Genomic DNA, 19,831 nt, shown 5'->3' with positions numbered 1-19,831 from the left:
GGGGGGGGGGGGGGGGGGGGGGGGGGGGGGGGGGATGTGCAGAGGAGGGCTCTAAGGAATTGATTTTATTGTGGAAAATGCTAATAGAGAATACCGTTATATTTTGATACAGAATATTTTACTTTTTACTGATTTACTCAATGCCTACTCACAAGAGTCATGATGAACTGTTTTCCATCTCCACTCAGGTCCAAATTAAAAGAAATAGTACTAAACGAAAGCATGAAATAGTGTTCTTAGATATCAAAACCACATCCTCCATGAAAGACTGAAAGACTTCGAAGGGTTACTAGCTGTGTAAGGTCTGCCTCTATAATTCGGCAAAATAGGAGATTTTAAGAGTATGTCTTTTTATGAAAGGGAGCAAGGAGTGTCTTTGATGATTTTTTAAGACCTTGTGAACTTTTTTGTTAAAAAAATACTGGCATAATTAAAATAAGAAAATATAGAACACAGAAAAACACTATTCCACTCATGCCTCCCCTTAATAAATTGCAACATAATACAAATTGCATTTGTTAATCATTGGCATTTCTTTTGAGGATTCATTTGAGTCATCAAGATTGGAAGTTTTGATTGCTCGTGATGAATCTCTTATAGCCTTTCTTGATTATTTTCTAAATCTGATGACAAACACTGCAACATGTCTCAGCCAATTAGGCTTGTCAACTTCCACTGTGGTCCCCAATCAAGTGTTTGACTTTGGAAATGACAGGAGATCCTTATTAAAAGTCATGCTTCTTGGATAGAGATGTGGCAGCCCACATGTGCTTGATGGCAGAGAAGACAAGTTGCCTTTTGTTAAAAGCAGTGAGAGGAAATCAATTTCAGCAGGAAATAATCCAGACTATGAGTAAAGGCTGAGGGAACAATTGAAGAGCCTCTCACCTCTAGTTGATGAGAAATGGAGTCAATCTAAATAAATAGGATTTCTTATGAGCTACAGAGAGTTCAGGTACACAAGTAAAACAATAGGTAAGAGGTGTTGGTTTGCATATCACACAGTTCTCTGAGCTGTCTCTATATGCATCTCAAACAAAAGAAAAACAAAGTGCTACACATTTGAAACTGAAAACACAAATTAATCCCTGAAAAGCAGAGAATCTGTAAGTCACGGTCTAAGTAAACTGACACATTGCGTGAGACTTAAGTAAACTTAGCTGATTGGAGAACATTCTGGGTCATTTCTGCAGGGAATGACAACCACATTCAAAGAGATCTTTCCTGTTTTGGTAGCTTGAGTCCTGATTATTTTCTTGTGTCTTTGCTAGGCACGATCACATGAGAAAAAGAAAAGTTCGAACTTGTTAAAACAATGAAAAGAGAAAGGAATGTTTAGAGTAAAATAGGTCTGATCTTGCACTTTGCATTTTTATGAGGGTTTTCCTGTTCAAGGCATTTAGGTCAGCTTCAGATAAACCATGTATCCCAAGATGGAAAATATTCCCAAAAGAACTCACATTTTGCTCATTTAAACTAACTAGATTACGAAAACCATTCATAAAATTTGCCAATAGTTCGATTTTTTTAAATGCATCTAAAATGTGTGTTTGAGAGACACGAAGGGAATTTGGCATAAAAAAATGAATAAGAAAGTGCTTTTTCTTTTGATGATAAAATTAATAGGGTCTGCCCACTTAGAAGTCAGATAGCAACACAGCATGCGCAATGACAATAAATAATTATCTTTGCATTCTACCTTTGGGAAAGAGAAAAGTCATTCTAGATTTCCTGTGAAGAGCACTGGCATTTCCTCCCTGAACTCTCAGCACACAGCATAAAAATCTCAGGCCATAGTGGTTCAAAAATCAATGGGCCGACAAATGTCAATATTTCAGTTATCCATCATGGCAGGAAAAAATGCTGTGCATTGGACTGCCTTGATTTGGGAGATTTGGCAGAGTAAAACTTCTGAAATAGCTTATACAAATGATAGCCAAAATAGGAATGTAATGTTAAAATACAGAGGATGGTGTGTGGAGACAGAAGCAGAGGGTATAAATATTCGGGGGATCATTTAAATAACCCCCTTTTTCAATTTTAAACCAAATCGACCCAAGATCTTGTATGGGCAAATCTCACCGATAATGTTGTTGTGACTATACTTGCAGAGGTTAAAATTTGTCCATCTTTTAAGTCCAAAGCCTTGTAAAAGAAAAAAAAATGCCGTATGATGTAAATTGGAGCACAGCCATATTATGTTCTTTTGTTCGACAATAAAATAAACTACAAAATAGATTAAATAAAACCCTAGAGGTTATTCTTTTAGAATCTGTTGAGGAAGTCCAGGTTTGTTTGTTTGTTTTCCTCTCTTTTTCAAATAAAAACGAAGTCTGTTTAAAAAATTTTTAATAACAAGAAAATACATACTTTTTCTCCAAAGACAGACATATATTAACGATTTTGCATACACATACAGGTAATTCTTAATTTCCATCTCTAGTCCTGATCCCTAAGAACCGTCTAGATATGACTTAGCTTTATGGCAGTAGAAGACATTTCCCATTCCACTAGGCAGCAACATTAATTAGAACTACATGTTATTTCATCAAAACTTTAGGAGCTTGACTGCATTTAACCAATACATTGCATTTCACATAATATTTCTATTCAACAAACACATTGGCAAATGTATTTCCATGTGAAAATTTAAGGGATTATCCTACAGCACATAGTAGGTCATTTGACATGGTGGGCGGGAGGTAAGTGTGGGCTAGGGTGGGGTAGGTGATGATATTGCTAGTATGTTCACACCAGTAACCTACTTGTACTTAACTTTTTTTACTTTTTACCACATGATGTGCTGTCAATTTAAGTTCTACTTCTGAGTCACCCTGATGTTTTAGAATGTATTTTAAATATAAGGTTTTGCATATTTGCATTTATGAATAATGTATAAGCAGGAAGGAATCCAATTGACAAAAGTACACGATTTCTGGGATAATTTATAAATACCGAAAATTATCTATTTGGATTTAATAACTTTTCTTATGCATGTGGAAAAATTTATACCCAGACAAATATACATATGCACTTTATTTCTACTTGAGAATATACACACATCCCTGTCCTGTAACAAATGCATATGTACCTGTCTTCTACACGCTTAAATTTATTAGTTTATTTGTTCCTCTCTTTCCATAATGTTTGATGTTTTTGCAAAACCTTATCTTTAATGGATATGAAATAAAACCTGTTCTATGAGAATGATGAATTATGGGGTGTAGAAAAAAGGAAAATAATATGACAAATAATATATATATATCTCCCCGTTCCAATTTCATGCAAACCAGGAAAGCCTATGGCAGAACGTCCCACTTTAACATCTCCTTCTCCTTGAATTTCAGATTCAAGACCTCTTCCAGATGTAGCCCTGACTGGGAAGTGTACACGTGAGTGTGATGAATATGGCCACTCAGACTCCTGCTGGATGCCGGTCCGCACTTCTCCAGAGAGGAAGAAGAGCCAGCCCAAACTCTCCACTTTCATGCCTGTTGATGAACGAGGAAGCCAGGAAAAGCTGGCCAATGGCGAGGCCGCCATCATGGGTGACCGCAACAGAAACCTCCTGAACAAAAAGTTGACCTCGTCCTATGAGACCTTCAGTGCAGCTAGTTTCAGCAAAAATGAGGAAGCCAACCCTGAGGATATTCCCCTTACAAAAACAGGGGAATACAAGCCATCTCCTGTCAATACTCTCACTAGAAGAGAAGTTTACCTGTAGGAACAGCAAAGTTCTTTTCATGTATGAGAAGGAGAATAAGGGGCAAAAAACCTTACAAAGAAAAACCGTTTAATCAAAAAGAGGGGGCTACCAAAGAGACAAAGTTTTGCCTGCCACTTCTGCCTCCAGATCAGGCCTTTAGTGATATTGTTAGCCTGATTGTAATGTACAATGTAGAAACCATCCTTGTTACTTGCATGTCTAACCCCCTCACTGATGATTCCCAACACCCTCTATCCCTCTTCCCCATCCACCTCCAAGGAGGGAAAAAAAAAAAAAAAAAAAAAAAAAAGGTGGTTGCAAGTTTCTTTCATGGTAACAAGCCTGATTAGCAGAACACAACACACTCTCATTATCCCTGAGCTGAAGCATGATTTAGTCACTTTGATTTAGTTCGAATGCCATCCGGCTGGTCAAAAACAAAAACAAAAACAAAAACAAAAAACTACAAAAAACAAACAAACAAAAAACAGATCAGGTAACATGTGTTTCAGACATACCATCAGAATATGATTAGTCACCATGAAAGGCAATCCCCTCAAAATGACAGAGTCCCTGTAAAGGTATAGTTCTTATTAAGGGGGACTCTGTAAGAAGAATATTAAGAATCTCACAGCTTTAAAATTCTAACAAAGATTGACAGCTAGACAATACCCAGTTGGAGTTTGCAGTCCCAAATTGGCATACATTGTTCTTTTCAAGTCAGGGGTATCCACTTCAATCCCATTCATTCATCGAATATTCTTAGTATATACACAATCCTGACCACGTGTATCAATTACACTAATTATAACTTGTAAAAATTATATATATATTTTTCAGAACAGCACCGCTGTTATCAACTAAATAGAACAATGGTGTCATTAAAAGGCCAAAGATCACACGGCAGATCAGGGAAATCATGAAGCAGATTTGGTCTTGACGTGGAAATCCGTTAAATAACAAAGGCAACTGAACCCATGCACACACAGAAATACTCAAACACTAGCTTATTTTACTTTGTCTCTATACCCGAAAACATGCGTTCTCTTTTAAAATGGGTTTTCTTTGAAAGCTCAGAAAACAAAAACCCTGAGTATTTTTGGTATTATAGTAGGCAATTAGTTAAGGTTCAAGTTTAGTTTCAAAAAATATTATCAGGGAAGATTCCACTTGTAAAAATCATATTTCTGGGTAGGTAGAGAAAGAAGGATATGTTGGTATACAGTCTTTTAAGTTAAAATCACTATTATTTTAGAAGCCAGGTGATGCTTGCTGGTCTTATTATTTACGTTACAAATTACCAACTGTATTTTTTTATGTGTTTAAGGCACTCTTTCATATAACACAAGTGCATTAATTTTGAATCCTGTGCAATATAGCACTATTTCGAGACTCACAGCATTGAAACAAGGTGGCACCCTAATTGATTTGTCACTAATGTGATTTTGAACATGATTTAATGTGTCTTAAAACAAATCCAGATGGAACATGAAAGAAATGAGTTCTGGGCAGTGATATGTCTCCTTGTATCTACATCTCAAAGTGGGAAAATATGCAATTTTTTCAGTGTAAAAAAAAAACCCCACAGAATATGCAGATTTTTGGTCATTTGTTCTACAGAGGATGATTTAACATAATCGGAAATTGAGCTGGGATATTCAGACAGAAGTGACAATCCAGGGACAGAATAGGGGATAACAGTTGAAAAGAGCAAATGTTCCCAACACTGAATGTTTGCAACCTGGTTAAGACATAGCCTGATGGCTCTCTAGCAAACTGTAGAAATAATGTAGCTTTGGATAGTTTTATTCTTTACAGAATTTCTTAGACTATAAGGTGAAGCAGCCTGGACTGGAGGTTGTGAACTCACTGTAGGTCATCAAAATGTTTATCTTTGAAAACCACTTCTCTGTTTGGTGGGCTACTCTTTTGGGGTCATTTCCTTCTCTTCAATGGAGTTTTCATTTTGATGTTAGTTTATGTATAATAGGATGAAAGAAGATTTGTAATTGAAACAGAAGCATTGGACTAAAATATCAATAATTGAACATGTTTATGTTTGATTATTATTTACATGATGGAAAGATGCAATTCTAGTACTTTGTTAGGAAACTGCATTAAAGCAGTTCTGCCTTGTATAATCTGTAAGTACCTATTAAGACAAAATACTTCTAAAGATACTTATGAAATGTATACATATTTTTTCTTGCACGTTACAAAGCAAATAGTCAATTGCATAACACAGGTGTTCAACAACTTTTTTTAATGCATTTATTTTCTTTCTCTCATGAGACACTTGAAACCATTAGATAGCTCATTTCACTCTACCTTAAAATCCTTCCGTTGTCTATAAAGCTAATACGGGTCATACTGGACCTTTGGATTAATTGGATCCACATTCCCCAATGACGTTTGCACCACATTCAAGACAGCCATGCCATTGTCATTTAACTCGTGAGCCTCTCTTTAGAACTAAAATGGGTGTGAAAGAATAAAATTCAGTGTACTGTAAGTATTCTCAGTAATTCTAGTAGAATTAGCTCTCATAACATGTTTATTATATAATGAGCTGGCATGACACAGAAATATATTTTGTGTTTGTATGACTTTTATTTTGAATAGGCTAAATCTGGTGCCACTCCCTATATAGAGTGCTTTTGAAAAAAATCAATAAAAAGAAACAAAAAAAATAAATGAGTGAATGCAAAACAAGCAACTGTGCCTTTTATACCTGTTGTTATGGTAAAAAAACGGTTGTTGGGTTTGGACAATGAGGGAAAATGGGCTATTCCCAACTTTTTTGATCCTGTATATTTATCCATGTTTATTTTCTGAAAATAATAAATAATATATTAAAAATTTGCCTTCTGACAAACTCAGATAATGGACCAGTCTTAAATATCGTTCATTCATAAAACAAAACTAAGGCATTAACATGGACTGCTTAATTCTGACTAGAAGGCTAAAGCATTTATTGTAATAGTAACACAGAGAGAGATTATCAGGGGTGAAATCAGTCCATTGCAAGGTCAAATATTGATTTCAAATTTCTATTCTTTACTTCCTTTTCCTTGTTAGTTTTTCTTTTAGCTGCTGTTTCATTTTGGTTGTACAGTATATAAACCATACTTGTTTTCTGTACACAAGACTCTCAAGTGAACTTTGCATGCATGATACATTAGGACACATTTATAAATTAATGAGTAACGATATAAATTTATGTGTATTAAAATTTATGTGTACGTCTGTAGCTTCAGTCTAAAATCGAATGCTCATTCTGAACCTCCTGATATCATTTCTGTATGGTTTCTGACTGGCCTGCTGCCTGAGTTTCAGAAAACAAGGGAGGCATTATTTTTATGGGAAGAGAAACTAAGATGGTACTGAAGATGTCTGGCTGAAAGGCTACCCTAGGAAGCTCTCTTATAGGAAAATAAAATAACACAGAGACCAGAAGAAACCTCTGAGAATCAAGGCATCCTAAACACAGGCCTGAGAAATCTGAAGACCCAAGTAGTTTTAGGGATCTTGTATCCATGACAAATACACAATGTGTCCTTAGGGGGAGAAACACAGAACCAGAGAAGATGATCAAGCATATTCTACAGCTGGTCAGTTGTGACCCAGGCAGAGGTAATCTAACATCTGGAGAAAGACCTCATTCTTTCAGCTACCTAGGGTTTACTTTCAGACAACTTTTCCTACATTTTAAAGCACTTGCATTCAGTGTGGTACGATCTGTTTGTAATATTAATCATTGACTATTGTTCTGCTACTTGGATGTTGATAGTGAAGCAGAGAACAATTTATCATCGTTTATTATGAGTCACTATGCACGCAACTATGCTAAACATGGCGAAATGTATTAAACACTCGTCCAACTATTTATGAAATACTTTACATAATTTAATTTGCTTTTGTACAGTTTTATGTAAATAAATTGCTTGTCATTTTTGTCTCTGCAAATTAAAATATAACATGGTCAAATGGTTTCACACTTGTAAGCGTACTTCTCTGTTGACAGGTAATTCCGTTTTGATTGGACAAGAAGTGAATGGATGCGTGTACCAGTTTGATTTAAACTGGTTTGATTTCTGCTAGGTTAAGACGGAGTAAAGAAGATAATGCTGCAGTAATTGTTGATTTAGAGAATACCGTGCGTAACTGTCATCTTACTTTGCTTTATGACGGAGTAGAACTTGGATTCTTCAGTTTCATCCAAATAATTCCTAAGACAGTTACCTAGCTGGCTTTTACATGATAAATGGGCAGTAGAAGAACTTCTCATCATAAATATAAGAATTGATTTTTTCAGGTGTTATCTAGAGAAATTTCACGTGTAAGGTAAAACTAATTCTAAGTCAAAATGCATCTCTGTTAAGGAAATATTTGTTTTTAATCTAAAATAATGCTTAATACAAAAACATTAGAGATGAAAAAAAAAGCCTTATATCATGTGAGATGTAGAGAAAAAAATTTAAAGCAAAAAATAGAATTTTTACTGTACTCATTTTTTCTTTAGTTAAGCTTTCTTCACTTTTAATATTTTTTCCATCAACCAGCATATATATGGCTATTCTGTTTACTCTTTGTTATCAGATTATACCCCTAATTATAACGGCTATCTTCTTTACTTATTTAATGGTATCTATTCGAACAGGTGAATTCTCTTCTTTAATCCAACTCAGAGACTTAAAAGAGAAAGAAAATACTTTCTACATATACAAATAGATTCTATGGAATTTTTGTCCCATCTCACAACAGCACTGGTAACACCTGCCTGTGTAGGAAATTAAGCATTCTGAAGATCCTTGCATGGAAGTTTCTCTACCATTTTTTCCTCTCTGTTGGATGAAAATCCAATCTACTTTATATAGAATGACATATTCTTTCTTAAATCAAAGATAACTTTGTAAATTGATAGTGGCTGGCAGCCTTCCTTCTTTGAAGAAGGAATTAAGAGTGAAGTATGGTGAGGAAGTCTGCCGCAAGTTGTAATGAGGTGAACAAATGATATATGCACTCATTTGGCTTTCTGCATTTCTGATGGTGAGAACCAAACTCCAGTACATAAGCCAGGGCAACAGTACAAGAAGTGAAACCACTACGTATTCTTGTTTTTAAATTTTCTATTTAGATTCGACAAATATATATTTCTCTTTACCCTGAAATTGCATTCTTAGTTTAAAAATATATTTTTTTAAAAACCTCAAACATTTAAAAACACAATGATACATTTAGAAAGAAGGTAGACGTGAAGCAGGCCAACAAAGTTGTATGCATTGCTTCCAAGGCTTAGGTCTCAGTATTCTCCCATTTCCGATTCGTTGGAAGAGTTTCATCTAGTTACTTAGAAGCCTGACTTAGCACAACAGTATCTTATATTTATAGCACACGTTATGGTTTACAAATGTTTTATGAGTCATCACAAAATTACCATAATACCTGCAATAGAAGGTGAAAAAACTATTAGTTGAACCATGTGTAAAGGATTTTACTTTTTTTGAATTGTTCTCAGATTGAATAAAAACTGAACGGAAAGTTCTGCCAATATTAACATTTTCCCCTTCTAGCTTATGTACCAATCAAAACATTTTGCACGATTTAGCAGAGTGACAAGGAAAAGAATTCTCCTTATTTATCTGAATAAAATAGGCATTCGTAAAGTGGGAATTTGGGGGATGGGGCACTAATTATGCAGATTGGCAGGTAATTATCTTCATTTGACATTGCACAACATACCCTGGCAGTAATTGTAATTTGTATGGGATTTCTGACAGCAAATTGTAAATCTTGGAAACAGCATAGCCTAATTTCTTCCCGCCGAATACCCCTTGCCTAACCTATCAGGTCATGAAGTTTTGATGGACATTGGCTGGATAAATAGTCTAAGTGTGGGGATTTGAATGATCGCAACTGACAGTCAGCACTATCAAAATTGATCAGATAATTATAGAATTCCCATATTGACTTTGGTTTCAATAGGCTGATTCCACCAAAAAATTCATTTGTTGAGTTTTTGTCTTGTCCCTTTTCTGTTTTTATATTTAACCTTTTTTTTTTTCTGTGTCCCCACCTCAAAGCTGTTTGCCACACTTTAAGTTATTTGCTCTGTGTTTTTTCCCCTTTCTGAAAGTCAACCTAATTTTCCCTGGAGGTGGTTGGATGTTAGGTAGCTAACCAAGGACTAGAGGATTTGCAATCCAATCAGCTTTATTTTAATGGAAATTTACAATATCACTACTTGAGCTCTTAGAAGGCAGAGTGAATAGAGACTGAACTTACATTTGTTTACTTTCTCTTCTCTTTATCCTTACTCTAATACCTGTTTATAAACTGCGTGGAGGAAGGTGATTAACAAAGATAATATAATTTTCCAAGCTGCAGGGAGTGAGGAAACGATATGAATGTAAAATGTGGAATACTAAACATTTATGTTCTCTTTTAACACTAACTTTATCTTTTCCTGTTGTGCTGCTGTTAAATGGAAATTTTATTCATTGGTTGAATTTAATACCTGTGACCCACACAGATATAATTTTGTCTATTTATTGAAACTCCTGTGGGAAGATGTAGAAGATGCTTAATCGTTCATAAGTGTAAAATTTGCCCCCAACACTCTCAGGTGATGGTAAACAAAAATTATAGTTTACTCGTGATGTTCAGTTTTATTTTTTTTTCCATTAAAAGTTGTGATTCAAATGATCCATTACCAGAAAGGTCATAAGAAAGATAAACGAGGTCAACAAAAAATGTCAGATATAATCTTAGAGATTAATATGAGTTTTGAAAAAAAAATGTTAATCAATGTGCCTATTTTTAAAAAAGAGAGAGAGAGAGTTCACTAAAGAAACACCTGAATAAGCAATCTAAAGAAAGAGATAAAAACAAGATGTTTTATTTTGGTAATTAATTGAAAGTACATTACGATATCCCAGACTTAGTGCAATTAGTAGTGACTTGATTGGATAATGTCAGGGTTTTTTTCTAAGTGTGTTTCATAAAATATTACACAGAATATTTCTATTGCAGTTTTATAGATTGTTGTAAAAATTTGACTGTATTTAAACCATCTTATAATACCTTTATGGAAAGCAAAGGAGGGAAAGAAAGAAAGAAAGAAAGAAAGAAAGAAAGAAAGAAAGAAAGAAAGAAAGAAAGAAAGAAAGAGAATAAGAAGATGGCCAGGTCATTTACTTAGCTTTAAAACCTGCTTTTTTTTTTTTTTTTAAGATTTTATTTATGTATTTGTCAGAGACAGAGAGAGCACAAAGCAGGGGGAGCAGCAGGCAGAGGGAGAAACAGGCTCCCCACTGAGCAAGGAGCCCAGTATGGGACTTGAGCCCAGGACCCTGGATCATGACCTGAGGCAAAAGCAGACGCTTAACTGACTGATCAGCCAAGCGTCCCTTAACACCTGCCTTTAAGAGAAAAACAATTTTTGAATGTTTTTCCAGACCCTACAGTTCTGCTAGAATACACTTGAGTAGCATTTCTTAAACTAGAGTTTATGATTCACTGAGAGACTACAGAGTTTTAGAGATCCAGGCATTCTGTGATCATTTTTAAAGATTTGAGTTTTACCAAATGAGGTTCAAAGTAATCTTTCAGTATTAATAGTTTTCAGTGATAATTCTCAACTGAAGCTAAATTTAACAGAATAAAATGTTTACTTTGTAAGTCAATATTTATCCACGTATTGTGGGGACAATTACATTCTCTGGAGTCCAAAGGGATGTTTTTTTTTTTCTTTTTCTTAACAGGTGTCTATATCTTACTCAGTTGTGAGAAAAACCAATTCAGAGATTTGGATGAGAAGCAACATATTAAACAATATGAATGATTAGAGTAAAAGATATAAACATATACAAAGGTTGGCAAATTTTTTCTTTAAATGGATAGATGGCAAGTATTTTAGGTTTTGCAATTCAAGAAGTAAAATCAAAGATATTATGTAGGTATTTATATGCTGAGAAGGAAAACCAATTTCTAATTTTTTTTTCAATCATTTAAATGCATAAATACTATTCTTAACTGAGGAGACATAGAAAAGCAAACAGTGGGCTGGATATGAATTATAGTTTGCTGACCCTGATATATATAGAAAACTTCCTCAATTGATACTAATTTTTGAGAATCCATCACTAAAATTCCTCCTCTTATACCTTAGATAAGTACGTCCCTGTTTGGCCAGGACAGCACTGTTCATGTCTTTATCTGACAAAGCCACTAATAATCACCCTCACATGTTAGATGATGTGGTTACCCTAATTATCAGGGTCATTCCTGCCCATTGACCAAGAACATAAAAATCTCGTCCCTAGATCACAAAAGATAGACTTCGCAAGAGATGCATGTCGATGTGCATAAAGTCCTCAGGCAACCTGAAAAGAGCTCATAATCTTTTCAATGCAGGAATCACCATTGTCCACTTCATAAAAAAAAAAGTGTGTCTTACTCTGGAAGTTCCCTCTTTGGTTTAGAGGTTGGATATTTGCCTTTTTTCCATTGGATCAAAAGCTTTAAACATACTTCCACTTAAATGCCACAGATAAGAGCTCATTATATTATGTTCAGTAAAAAAATAGTATAAAGTTTCATATTTAGAGTCTAATATACACAAAATAAAAAGAAGAAATATTGTGACAAATGTAATGGAATACTTGAGATAGGGTGACTTTTTTATTCTCCTTTACATTTTCCAAATTGTATATTTGACCAGGTCTTACATTAACAAAATAAAAAAGTGAACATTTTGAAGTATTCTAAAATTATGGGCAGTTGAGTGAATAAATTTAAGAGTAATAAAAGAAACAATTTAATTTTAAAAGACTTAAAAGATTGGACACCAGGCGCCTGGGTGGCTCAGTCATTTAAGTGGCTGACCCTTGATTTTGGCTCAGGTTATGATCTCAGAGTCCTAGGATTGAGCCCCGCAACGTGCTCCCTGCTCAATGGGTAGTTTGCTTCTCCCTCTCCTTTTGCTTCTCCCCCCACTCGTTCAATCTTTCTATCCCCCTTCAAATAAATAAAATCTTTTTTAAAAAATATAAGACTGGACTTTTTTTATCTGCCCCTAAAGAAAGTTGTATTAAAAAAATAGATTATCATTTCATCGTGACATTTAACATTAGCTCCTGCCTATCCCAGTACAGTAAATATGATATGCTACATAACTTCGGAGTTTGTTGTTACCAAACTACTGCGAAGAAATTTGTCTTCATGCAAAGCCTAAATATGAACTCTGCTAAGCCTGTAAATTAAATGTGAATTTTATATTTTGAAGAAAGTAATATATAACCATGCAGAAAAAAATGGACAACAGTGAACTTATTATCTAGTATTTAATCAACATAGAAAACATTGGATGGGTGCTTCAGTGTGTAAATTAGATTATTTCAATATGAATTCTCCAATACAACTGTCTCTGAATCTTCCAGCTAGGAATGTTGGTAAATTTTGACTGTATAGTTGTCAGGGGTAGCTGATTATGTTAAGCCTCTGGTAATGAAGTTATTGAAAAAGCTACTATAAAAATCTATGTCTAGTATAAGAAACAATGAACATTCTCATTTACTAAAATAATCTGGGAACACAACTGAAGAAAAGAAAAGATAAAATCTCGGTCATAATGGACAGGTATGATCATTCCATACATGGTTCCATACTATATTGGAAAACTTGCTTCAAGGCTATAGACATTATTGGCAAAGAAAGTGAATAGGACATGTAATATAGCTCTTATCCAAAGAAATTCATCCTTCAGTGAGACTTATTTTTTTCATTTTTTATTTTGGTAATACTTAAGCTATGCTCCTGTTATGTCAATTACTGGGATGCATAGAGAGATGTTTAGTATACTGCCTGTCGACATTTTTCCTTAAATTGTCTGACATACTCCAGGCTCATTTTTTTCTGTTTTTCTCCATCTTTTATTAGATGAAAACAAATAGAATAACAGATGATTTGATTTTTCTCTCTGCTTGGGATTTATATGTACTTCACAGACAGCATTTTGTTATCCTCAGGTTTAAAGGCTCTAAGTCATCAGAGAAACACTCCCACTTGACTATAAATGTAAGTCAGACGATTATAACGACAGTGTCACAGGTGGAAAATAATCTTCACTCTATTGTAATCAGATCCAACACTGACAAAGAATCATACATCGCTTTGGTGTTTCATTGGAGATGAAGGCACCAATTTATATTTTAACTCTTTGAGAAGGGCAGGAAAATCTGTAAACAGAAGGATACACTGAGGTTCAGTTTTAGCCTATGTTACAAATATTAAAAAATGATTTAGGATAGTGGATTGGAGCCAAATTGCCAGAAGTAATTTGGAAATGGCATTTGCATTGCTTGTTTTCATTGGACTCATGGAAAAAAGGCCTTGATCTCTGCAAACTTGCACAGCACCATGGTAAAGGACTCCCAGAGGTATCTGTCCTTCCACACATTTAAAATAACCAGCATAGAGGAATCAGATGGAACATACTTATTTCACTCACACCATGGTCAACTTCAATCTAGGAATGTCTAGATGTTCCCGTTAGCTCTAAATTTATTTATTTTTTTTAGCTGTAATTTGATTCAATTTTAACCAGTATGCAAATCTTGGTTACAACTCCGTCAGGCACAGGGTAATCTCTAGGCTGAGATTCAAATCAGAAAGTATATCTCAATCACAGCTTCTTCTCAAAGATGCGATGCCACTTCTCAGTCTTCTCTAGTTGTGGAGGTAAACAATCTTCTGGAAAAGCCATCTACTAAAACGATCATCGGAGGAGTGCCTGGGTGGCCCAGTTGGTTTAGCATCAGACCCTTGGTTTTGGCTCAGGTCATGATCTCGGGTCAGCCCCAAGTGAGGCTCCATGCTCTGTGTAGAGCCTGCTTAAGTTTCTGTCTCCCCCTCCCTTCCCTTCCCCACCCTCTAAGATAAATAAATATTTCGTTGAAAAAAATGATCATTGCCATTCAGGATTTCAGTTGTTTCTACTTATTTTCAATTACATAAGGATAATTTAATTCAGAACAAAATTTCTGAAAATATATCATTTTCTTGCAAAAAGTTACTCATACATCTTATTACCCCCTACATTATTTAACGTTGTGCATTTCCTCCAGGAAATGTGGATGTAATTTATTAAGTTAGCAGAAATATATGAGGCATACCAAACATGATGCTAAATATCTAGGGTATAGCAGTGAGCAAGATATGAATTGTCCCTTCTCTTATAGAGTTATATAATACAGGAGAGAGGCAGCCAGAGGAAAGACACATTGCAACTGATAAGAGTCACTCAGCACTTGGTACTTGGTATATTTAATGATGAGAAAATAGAAGTTGTTTAGGATAACTTGTGGAACATCTGTACTAGACTTTTGCGGTAGGAATAGCCACTCAAAGAAGCATTCACAATTAGGGGTGAGGATGAAGTTTTCAGGCAAAGAAACTGTGTCTAAAGGCCAGGGGCTCTGAGAAAGCATGACAATTTGAAGAACTGAAAGAGGTTCAGGAGGGGGAAATAGGAAGAGGAGTGGATATGAGGGTGTTTGGGAGTGGTGAGTGAAAAGGCAGGAGGTAACTGTAATGGGGATGGTGAGAAGAAGGGGATGAATCTTCAAAAAGTTGCTGTCTCCCTTCCTGAAAAAACAAAGAAAACAAAACAAAAACGCCAAGTATTTTATGATTAAATAATTGTTATGAAGGACCCTTATGTTTCAAAGAACTGACACATTTGAAGGTTGTTTCAGTGGTTGTGAGAGAAAAGTTCAGGGTCTAACTCAGCCACGGAAGCACTGCGCCTCAGGGAACTGGATGGTTACTCATTATACCGTCTAATGTCAACACTCTCTTCACCCCTGACTGCCGTCAATCTCTTCGTCTCGTCTTGGCCACAGGACTTGGCCCATCTCTGCCTCCACTGCCATTGCTGCTGTTGTGACCAGCAGTGGTACTTCTTAGACAAGCTCTGCCCAATATGATAGCCACTAGCTTCATGTGGGCATTTAAACATGAACTGAATTCAATTAACGTTCTTTGGTCTTAGTGCTATTATGGTCTGACTGAGGTAGATGAAATGATTAAGCTCATAGTCTGCTGGTCATCTAACTGGCCGTTTTCAGGTCATNGAAATCTGTTGAGCACAGGGTGAGGTGAAACAAAATGTGATAACCTGACCACAAGGAAATGCCCACATCTGCTGCGTTGAGTATCAGAGGGAGGCTACAGGCATCATATCATATATAATATATATATTTCGACATATATATGTATATATATATATATATAGAGAGAGAGAGAGAGAGAGAGAGAGAAATATTTTCCACTATGCTTGATACTGAAGATACAGAGTCAAATAAGACATGCCCCCCATGCATTCATGAAGGATGTTACTTGGAACACTGGTAATACTAAATGCAATTATAAATACCGCAGGAGAAAAATGCATATGGCTCTTAGGACATAAGAAAAAACAAAAGTGGTCTGGCTGGGGCACCTGGCGAAGCTGATAAAGAGGGTTTATAAAGGTTAACATGGAAATATTAAGAGTAGTTAAACAGGCAATAAGAAGAAAATAAGTATTTCAAGCATAAGAAATAGCAACACTAACAGCCAAAGGTAGGAAAACAGAGAAATCAGAGATTGTACCTGCGTGTTCAGTATTCCCAGAGCACAGTGGACATGGACAGGAATCCCTCCATCCCACATTACAGCGGTCTTGCAAGTGCCCTACTTTAGTTCCATTTTTTTACACCCACACTGTATATAATTTAATCTTTCGCATTATTTTGATATATCAACAATGGTGGATATCTGGTCTTCTCATCCATCAAACATCCCTTGTATCTTATTTTATTAAAATCACCTCAGTTTTCCTTTGCCAGTCGCCTGCAGTTAAGGTTCTCCATTTTCTTGTGGTTACATGTTGGATAGGTGACTCATCAGGGGCCAATTTGACCCTCTCTCCAATCCAGAGGTGACCTAAGGACAGAAAATGGTTTGGATTTATCAATTCTGATTTTGATGCCCTAAAGGTTATTCCATAATGTCTGCATCCTAGAGCACCAGAGCTGTTTCCAAAGAGCCCTATAAGAGTTGATCTACTACCTGCCTTTTATTGAACGTTTAATCCTATTGCCTGCAGTATGTGTTTAATGACATTGAAGAGAAAACCAAATGCTTGAAAACACTGGAAACAGATGCATATTCTCAGTGTTCTATTCGTACCACTTTATCTTTCCACCTTTCCAACTGTATCCGCCCCAGACTCTTCACAGCTACTGTGTGCCAGTTAGGTATATTCAATATTCCAGAACTTGCCTTATGTAGTTCAGTCTCTAGGTCATTTTCTCCAACCCCCAAAGGTGTGCTTCCCCAAACCCTGTCCAAATCCTGAGCATGGTAAAATGTATAGATCAAGTTTAGATTCCCTATCACTTTCTCTGAATATCCAGCTCAAAATCATCTTTCTGTTCCTTGAAACTCTAATTTGAGAGATAAATAACATTTCTTCATTCGTCATTTCCTACAGAAGAGAGTTTCACAGAAATATTCCTGGCTTCTTGTCCCACATCCCACTCTTCCTCACAGCAGAAGAACAACGAATTGATTTATGGATGAGAGACATTTGCCCATTTCCTTTCTTGAATCCAGAGTTTTTTTGTTTTTTTTTTTTTTAATAAATAAAGAAAAACCCATGAAGATTTTTTTTCCACTTCCTTGCTGGAATCTTCTTGCATTTATTTATGTCCCCATGCCATGGATCTTGCTATATAGAGACAGGAATGGGGATAGAGTTGAAGATGGAGATAGAGATAAAGAATTTAAAGGTTTTTCTGTGGCTTCCCCAGATTTTCTGTTACACAACTGAGAAAATAGCGCCACTTAAGATTCCCAAGATTGATAAAATCCCAGGACTCCCAAGATTTGTAAAACACCTTAATGTCTTGTCTTTGATTTTGAGGTCTCTCTTTAATAGGGAAAATTATTTCCAATACTAAAGGTTTTCAAGAGTGACATTACATGTCGTTATGGAATAATATTCTTGGAAGTAACTGAGCACATTTTCTGCTAAATCATTCAGCATATTTCAACTGTTTCAACATTCACTAATGCACTAATTTTGAGTGACTGATTGCTGATTAATAGGTATCTTTATTCATTGTTCAGGAAAAGCTACTGATTTGTAGTAATGCAAAGAGACCAAAAAAAAAAAAAAGTGGATCATAATACCCCTCCTTAGAATCATGACTGAATTACACGTTCTGTGTTTTGTATATAACAATTAGTAGACCACAAACACACACACACCCTCTGCCTGCTCTTTTTACTGTTTTTATGCTCTCAATGTCTATATATGTAAGATGGCACTAAGTGTTTTTAATTGTTCAAGATAAATAGCCATCTGGATGCTTAGCTATAATATTTTTTAAACCTAGGCAATGACTAAGAAGCTTATAATAAAGAAGAACATGTGTTAATGAAACAGCAGAATAGAAGTCTATAAAAATGTGAAGAACTAGAAAAGAGTGAGCTGATGGCAGGTCCTCATGCTTGTGATGAGAAATAAATTTGCTTAGGTTTCCTTTTCATAAGCTGAAATGTAAGTGATAGGAATTTTAGTTAACTTGGAGGACAGGAGGGCACTGGTGGAAAGCCTAGAAATTTCTTCATGTGTGTTTAATTTCATGCTTTCAGAATGATAACAGGAATAACAACAATAATTATACAAGCCATGGTAATGTATCAACTATCCATGTTCCAGGCTCTGAGTATAACACCATCCCACAATGATGTCTAAGCAAATAGAGAAATTAGCTTTTATGATCTCCATTTTCAGATGGGGAGACTGAGTCTCAGTCAAGTTAAACTATTTGGCTACTAACGAAAAGATCCAGGACTCCCAAACTATATCCGAATGACTTCAAGGCCCACACCTCTATGTGCTCAACCACTGTCCTCCATCATCTCCCAATGAGAACTTTTAGATCTGCTTCAATAATTGTGTCTGGTGCAAAGCATTTTTCTTAACTGAGCATGCGCTGTGAGGACCAGGTGAGGGTTTCTTTCTAAGCAAGATTTCTCAACAGTGACACTGTTATCACTTTGGCCCAGCTGAATTTGTGCTGTGAGAGGCCGCCCTAGGCAGGGTAGGGTGTTTAGGGGTATCCCTGGCTTTCACTCACCAGACACCAAGGGCACCTCCACCTCAGCCACTCAATGAAAAATGTCCTCAGACATCGCAAAATGTCCCCACCCCCACACCCCAGATTAGGGGTCAAAAATGCGCTTGGTTGAAAACCACTGTTCTAGAAGTTCATTTGCTCTTTAATCTGACCAAATTCCAGGCCAGAGTGTTGAGTGTTGAGAAACACATGTTTTGTGGTATCTTACATGGTACACAATTATGTAGAATTGTTGTGTATAAACATAAAAGTGTCTTTTTCTTAATCCAGGGAGCCATTTAAGAGCAAAAGAATGCAGAGGGTTATTCATGTTCTGAACCAGAGTCGGTTTTATATGCATACATTGAAAAAATTCTTAGAAAGGAACTCTCTCTCTCCCTCTCTCTCTCTCTCTCTGTCTCTCTTTCTATTTTCTTCTTCCCTGGATCTCCCCCACTCACCCTTGAGCCTCAACACCCTTCTTTCTTCTGCCTTCCTGTTTCCCTCCTTTCCTCCATTCTGATCTCTCTCCCTCCTTTCTTCTTTTTTTCCTCCTTTTGCTCCTCTCACCCTCCCTTCCACTCTTCCTTCTTTCTCCTCTCCCTCTATTCCCTTCCCTCATTCCTTCCTTTCTTCTTCCCTTGATGAGGCAGGTTAAAAAGAAACACACTTCTCAGGAGTACATACTTCTAACTTAGTCTTGGATGTTCTAGTCAATTTTAGTAGCTAACAAAAAGCAAAATATTTGAGAGACTGTGAGTTTGTGTGAAAATTTAGACTCCAGAATGTTTTATATTACATTTTTCTACATGTAGTTTTGGAAATTTATTTTAACAGGAAATTACATTCTGCCATTGAGACTAAAATGAAACAATTGCTATCAATGATGCCTGAACTTAAAAATCTATCTGTACTGTTGATAATTTTGCATAGATAACATTTTCCTGATATTTTT

General features: G+C 35.8%; 1 protein-coding gene across 1 annotated transcript in view; it reads left to right on the top strand.

The window, feature by feature from the left end:
• PCDH7 (protocadherin 7) overlaps positions 1-7,716 on the top strand; it is a 403,732-nt gene extending 396,016 nt beyond the window's left edge. Inside the window, exon 3 of the mRNA XM_040625075.1 lies at positions 3,348-7,716. Within this exon, the coding sequence (XP_040481009.1) occupies positions 3,348-3,724 (377 nt within the window). The 3' untranslated portion in view covers positions 3,725-7,716. The remainder of the gene's footprint in view (positions 1-3,347) is intronic.
• The last annotated feature ends 12,115 nt before the right edge of the window (positions 7,717-19,831 follow it).

This window comes from Ursus maritimus, unplaced genomic scaffold (assembly GCF_017311325.1).
Source record: "Ursus maritimus isolate PB19 unplaced genomic scaffold, ASM1731132v1 scaffold_8, whole genome shotgun sequence".
In the NCBI taxonomy this organism is placed as follows: Eukaryota; Metazoa; Chordata; class Mammalia; order Carnivora; family Ursidae; genus Ursus; species Ursus maritimus.
The sequence above is the reverse complement of the archived record's forward strand: the minus strand, read 5'-3'. Positions and strand labels throughout refer to the sequence as shown.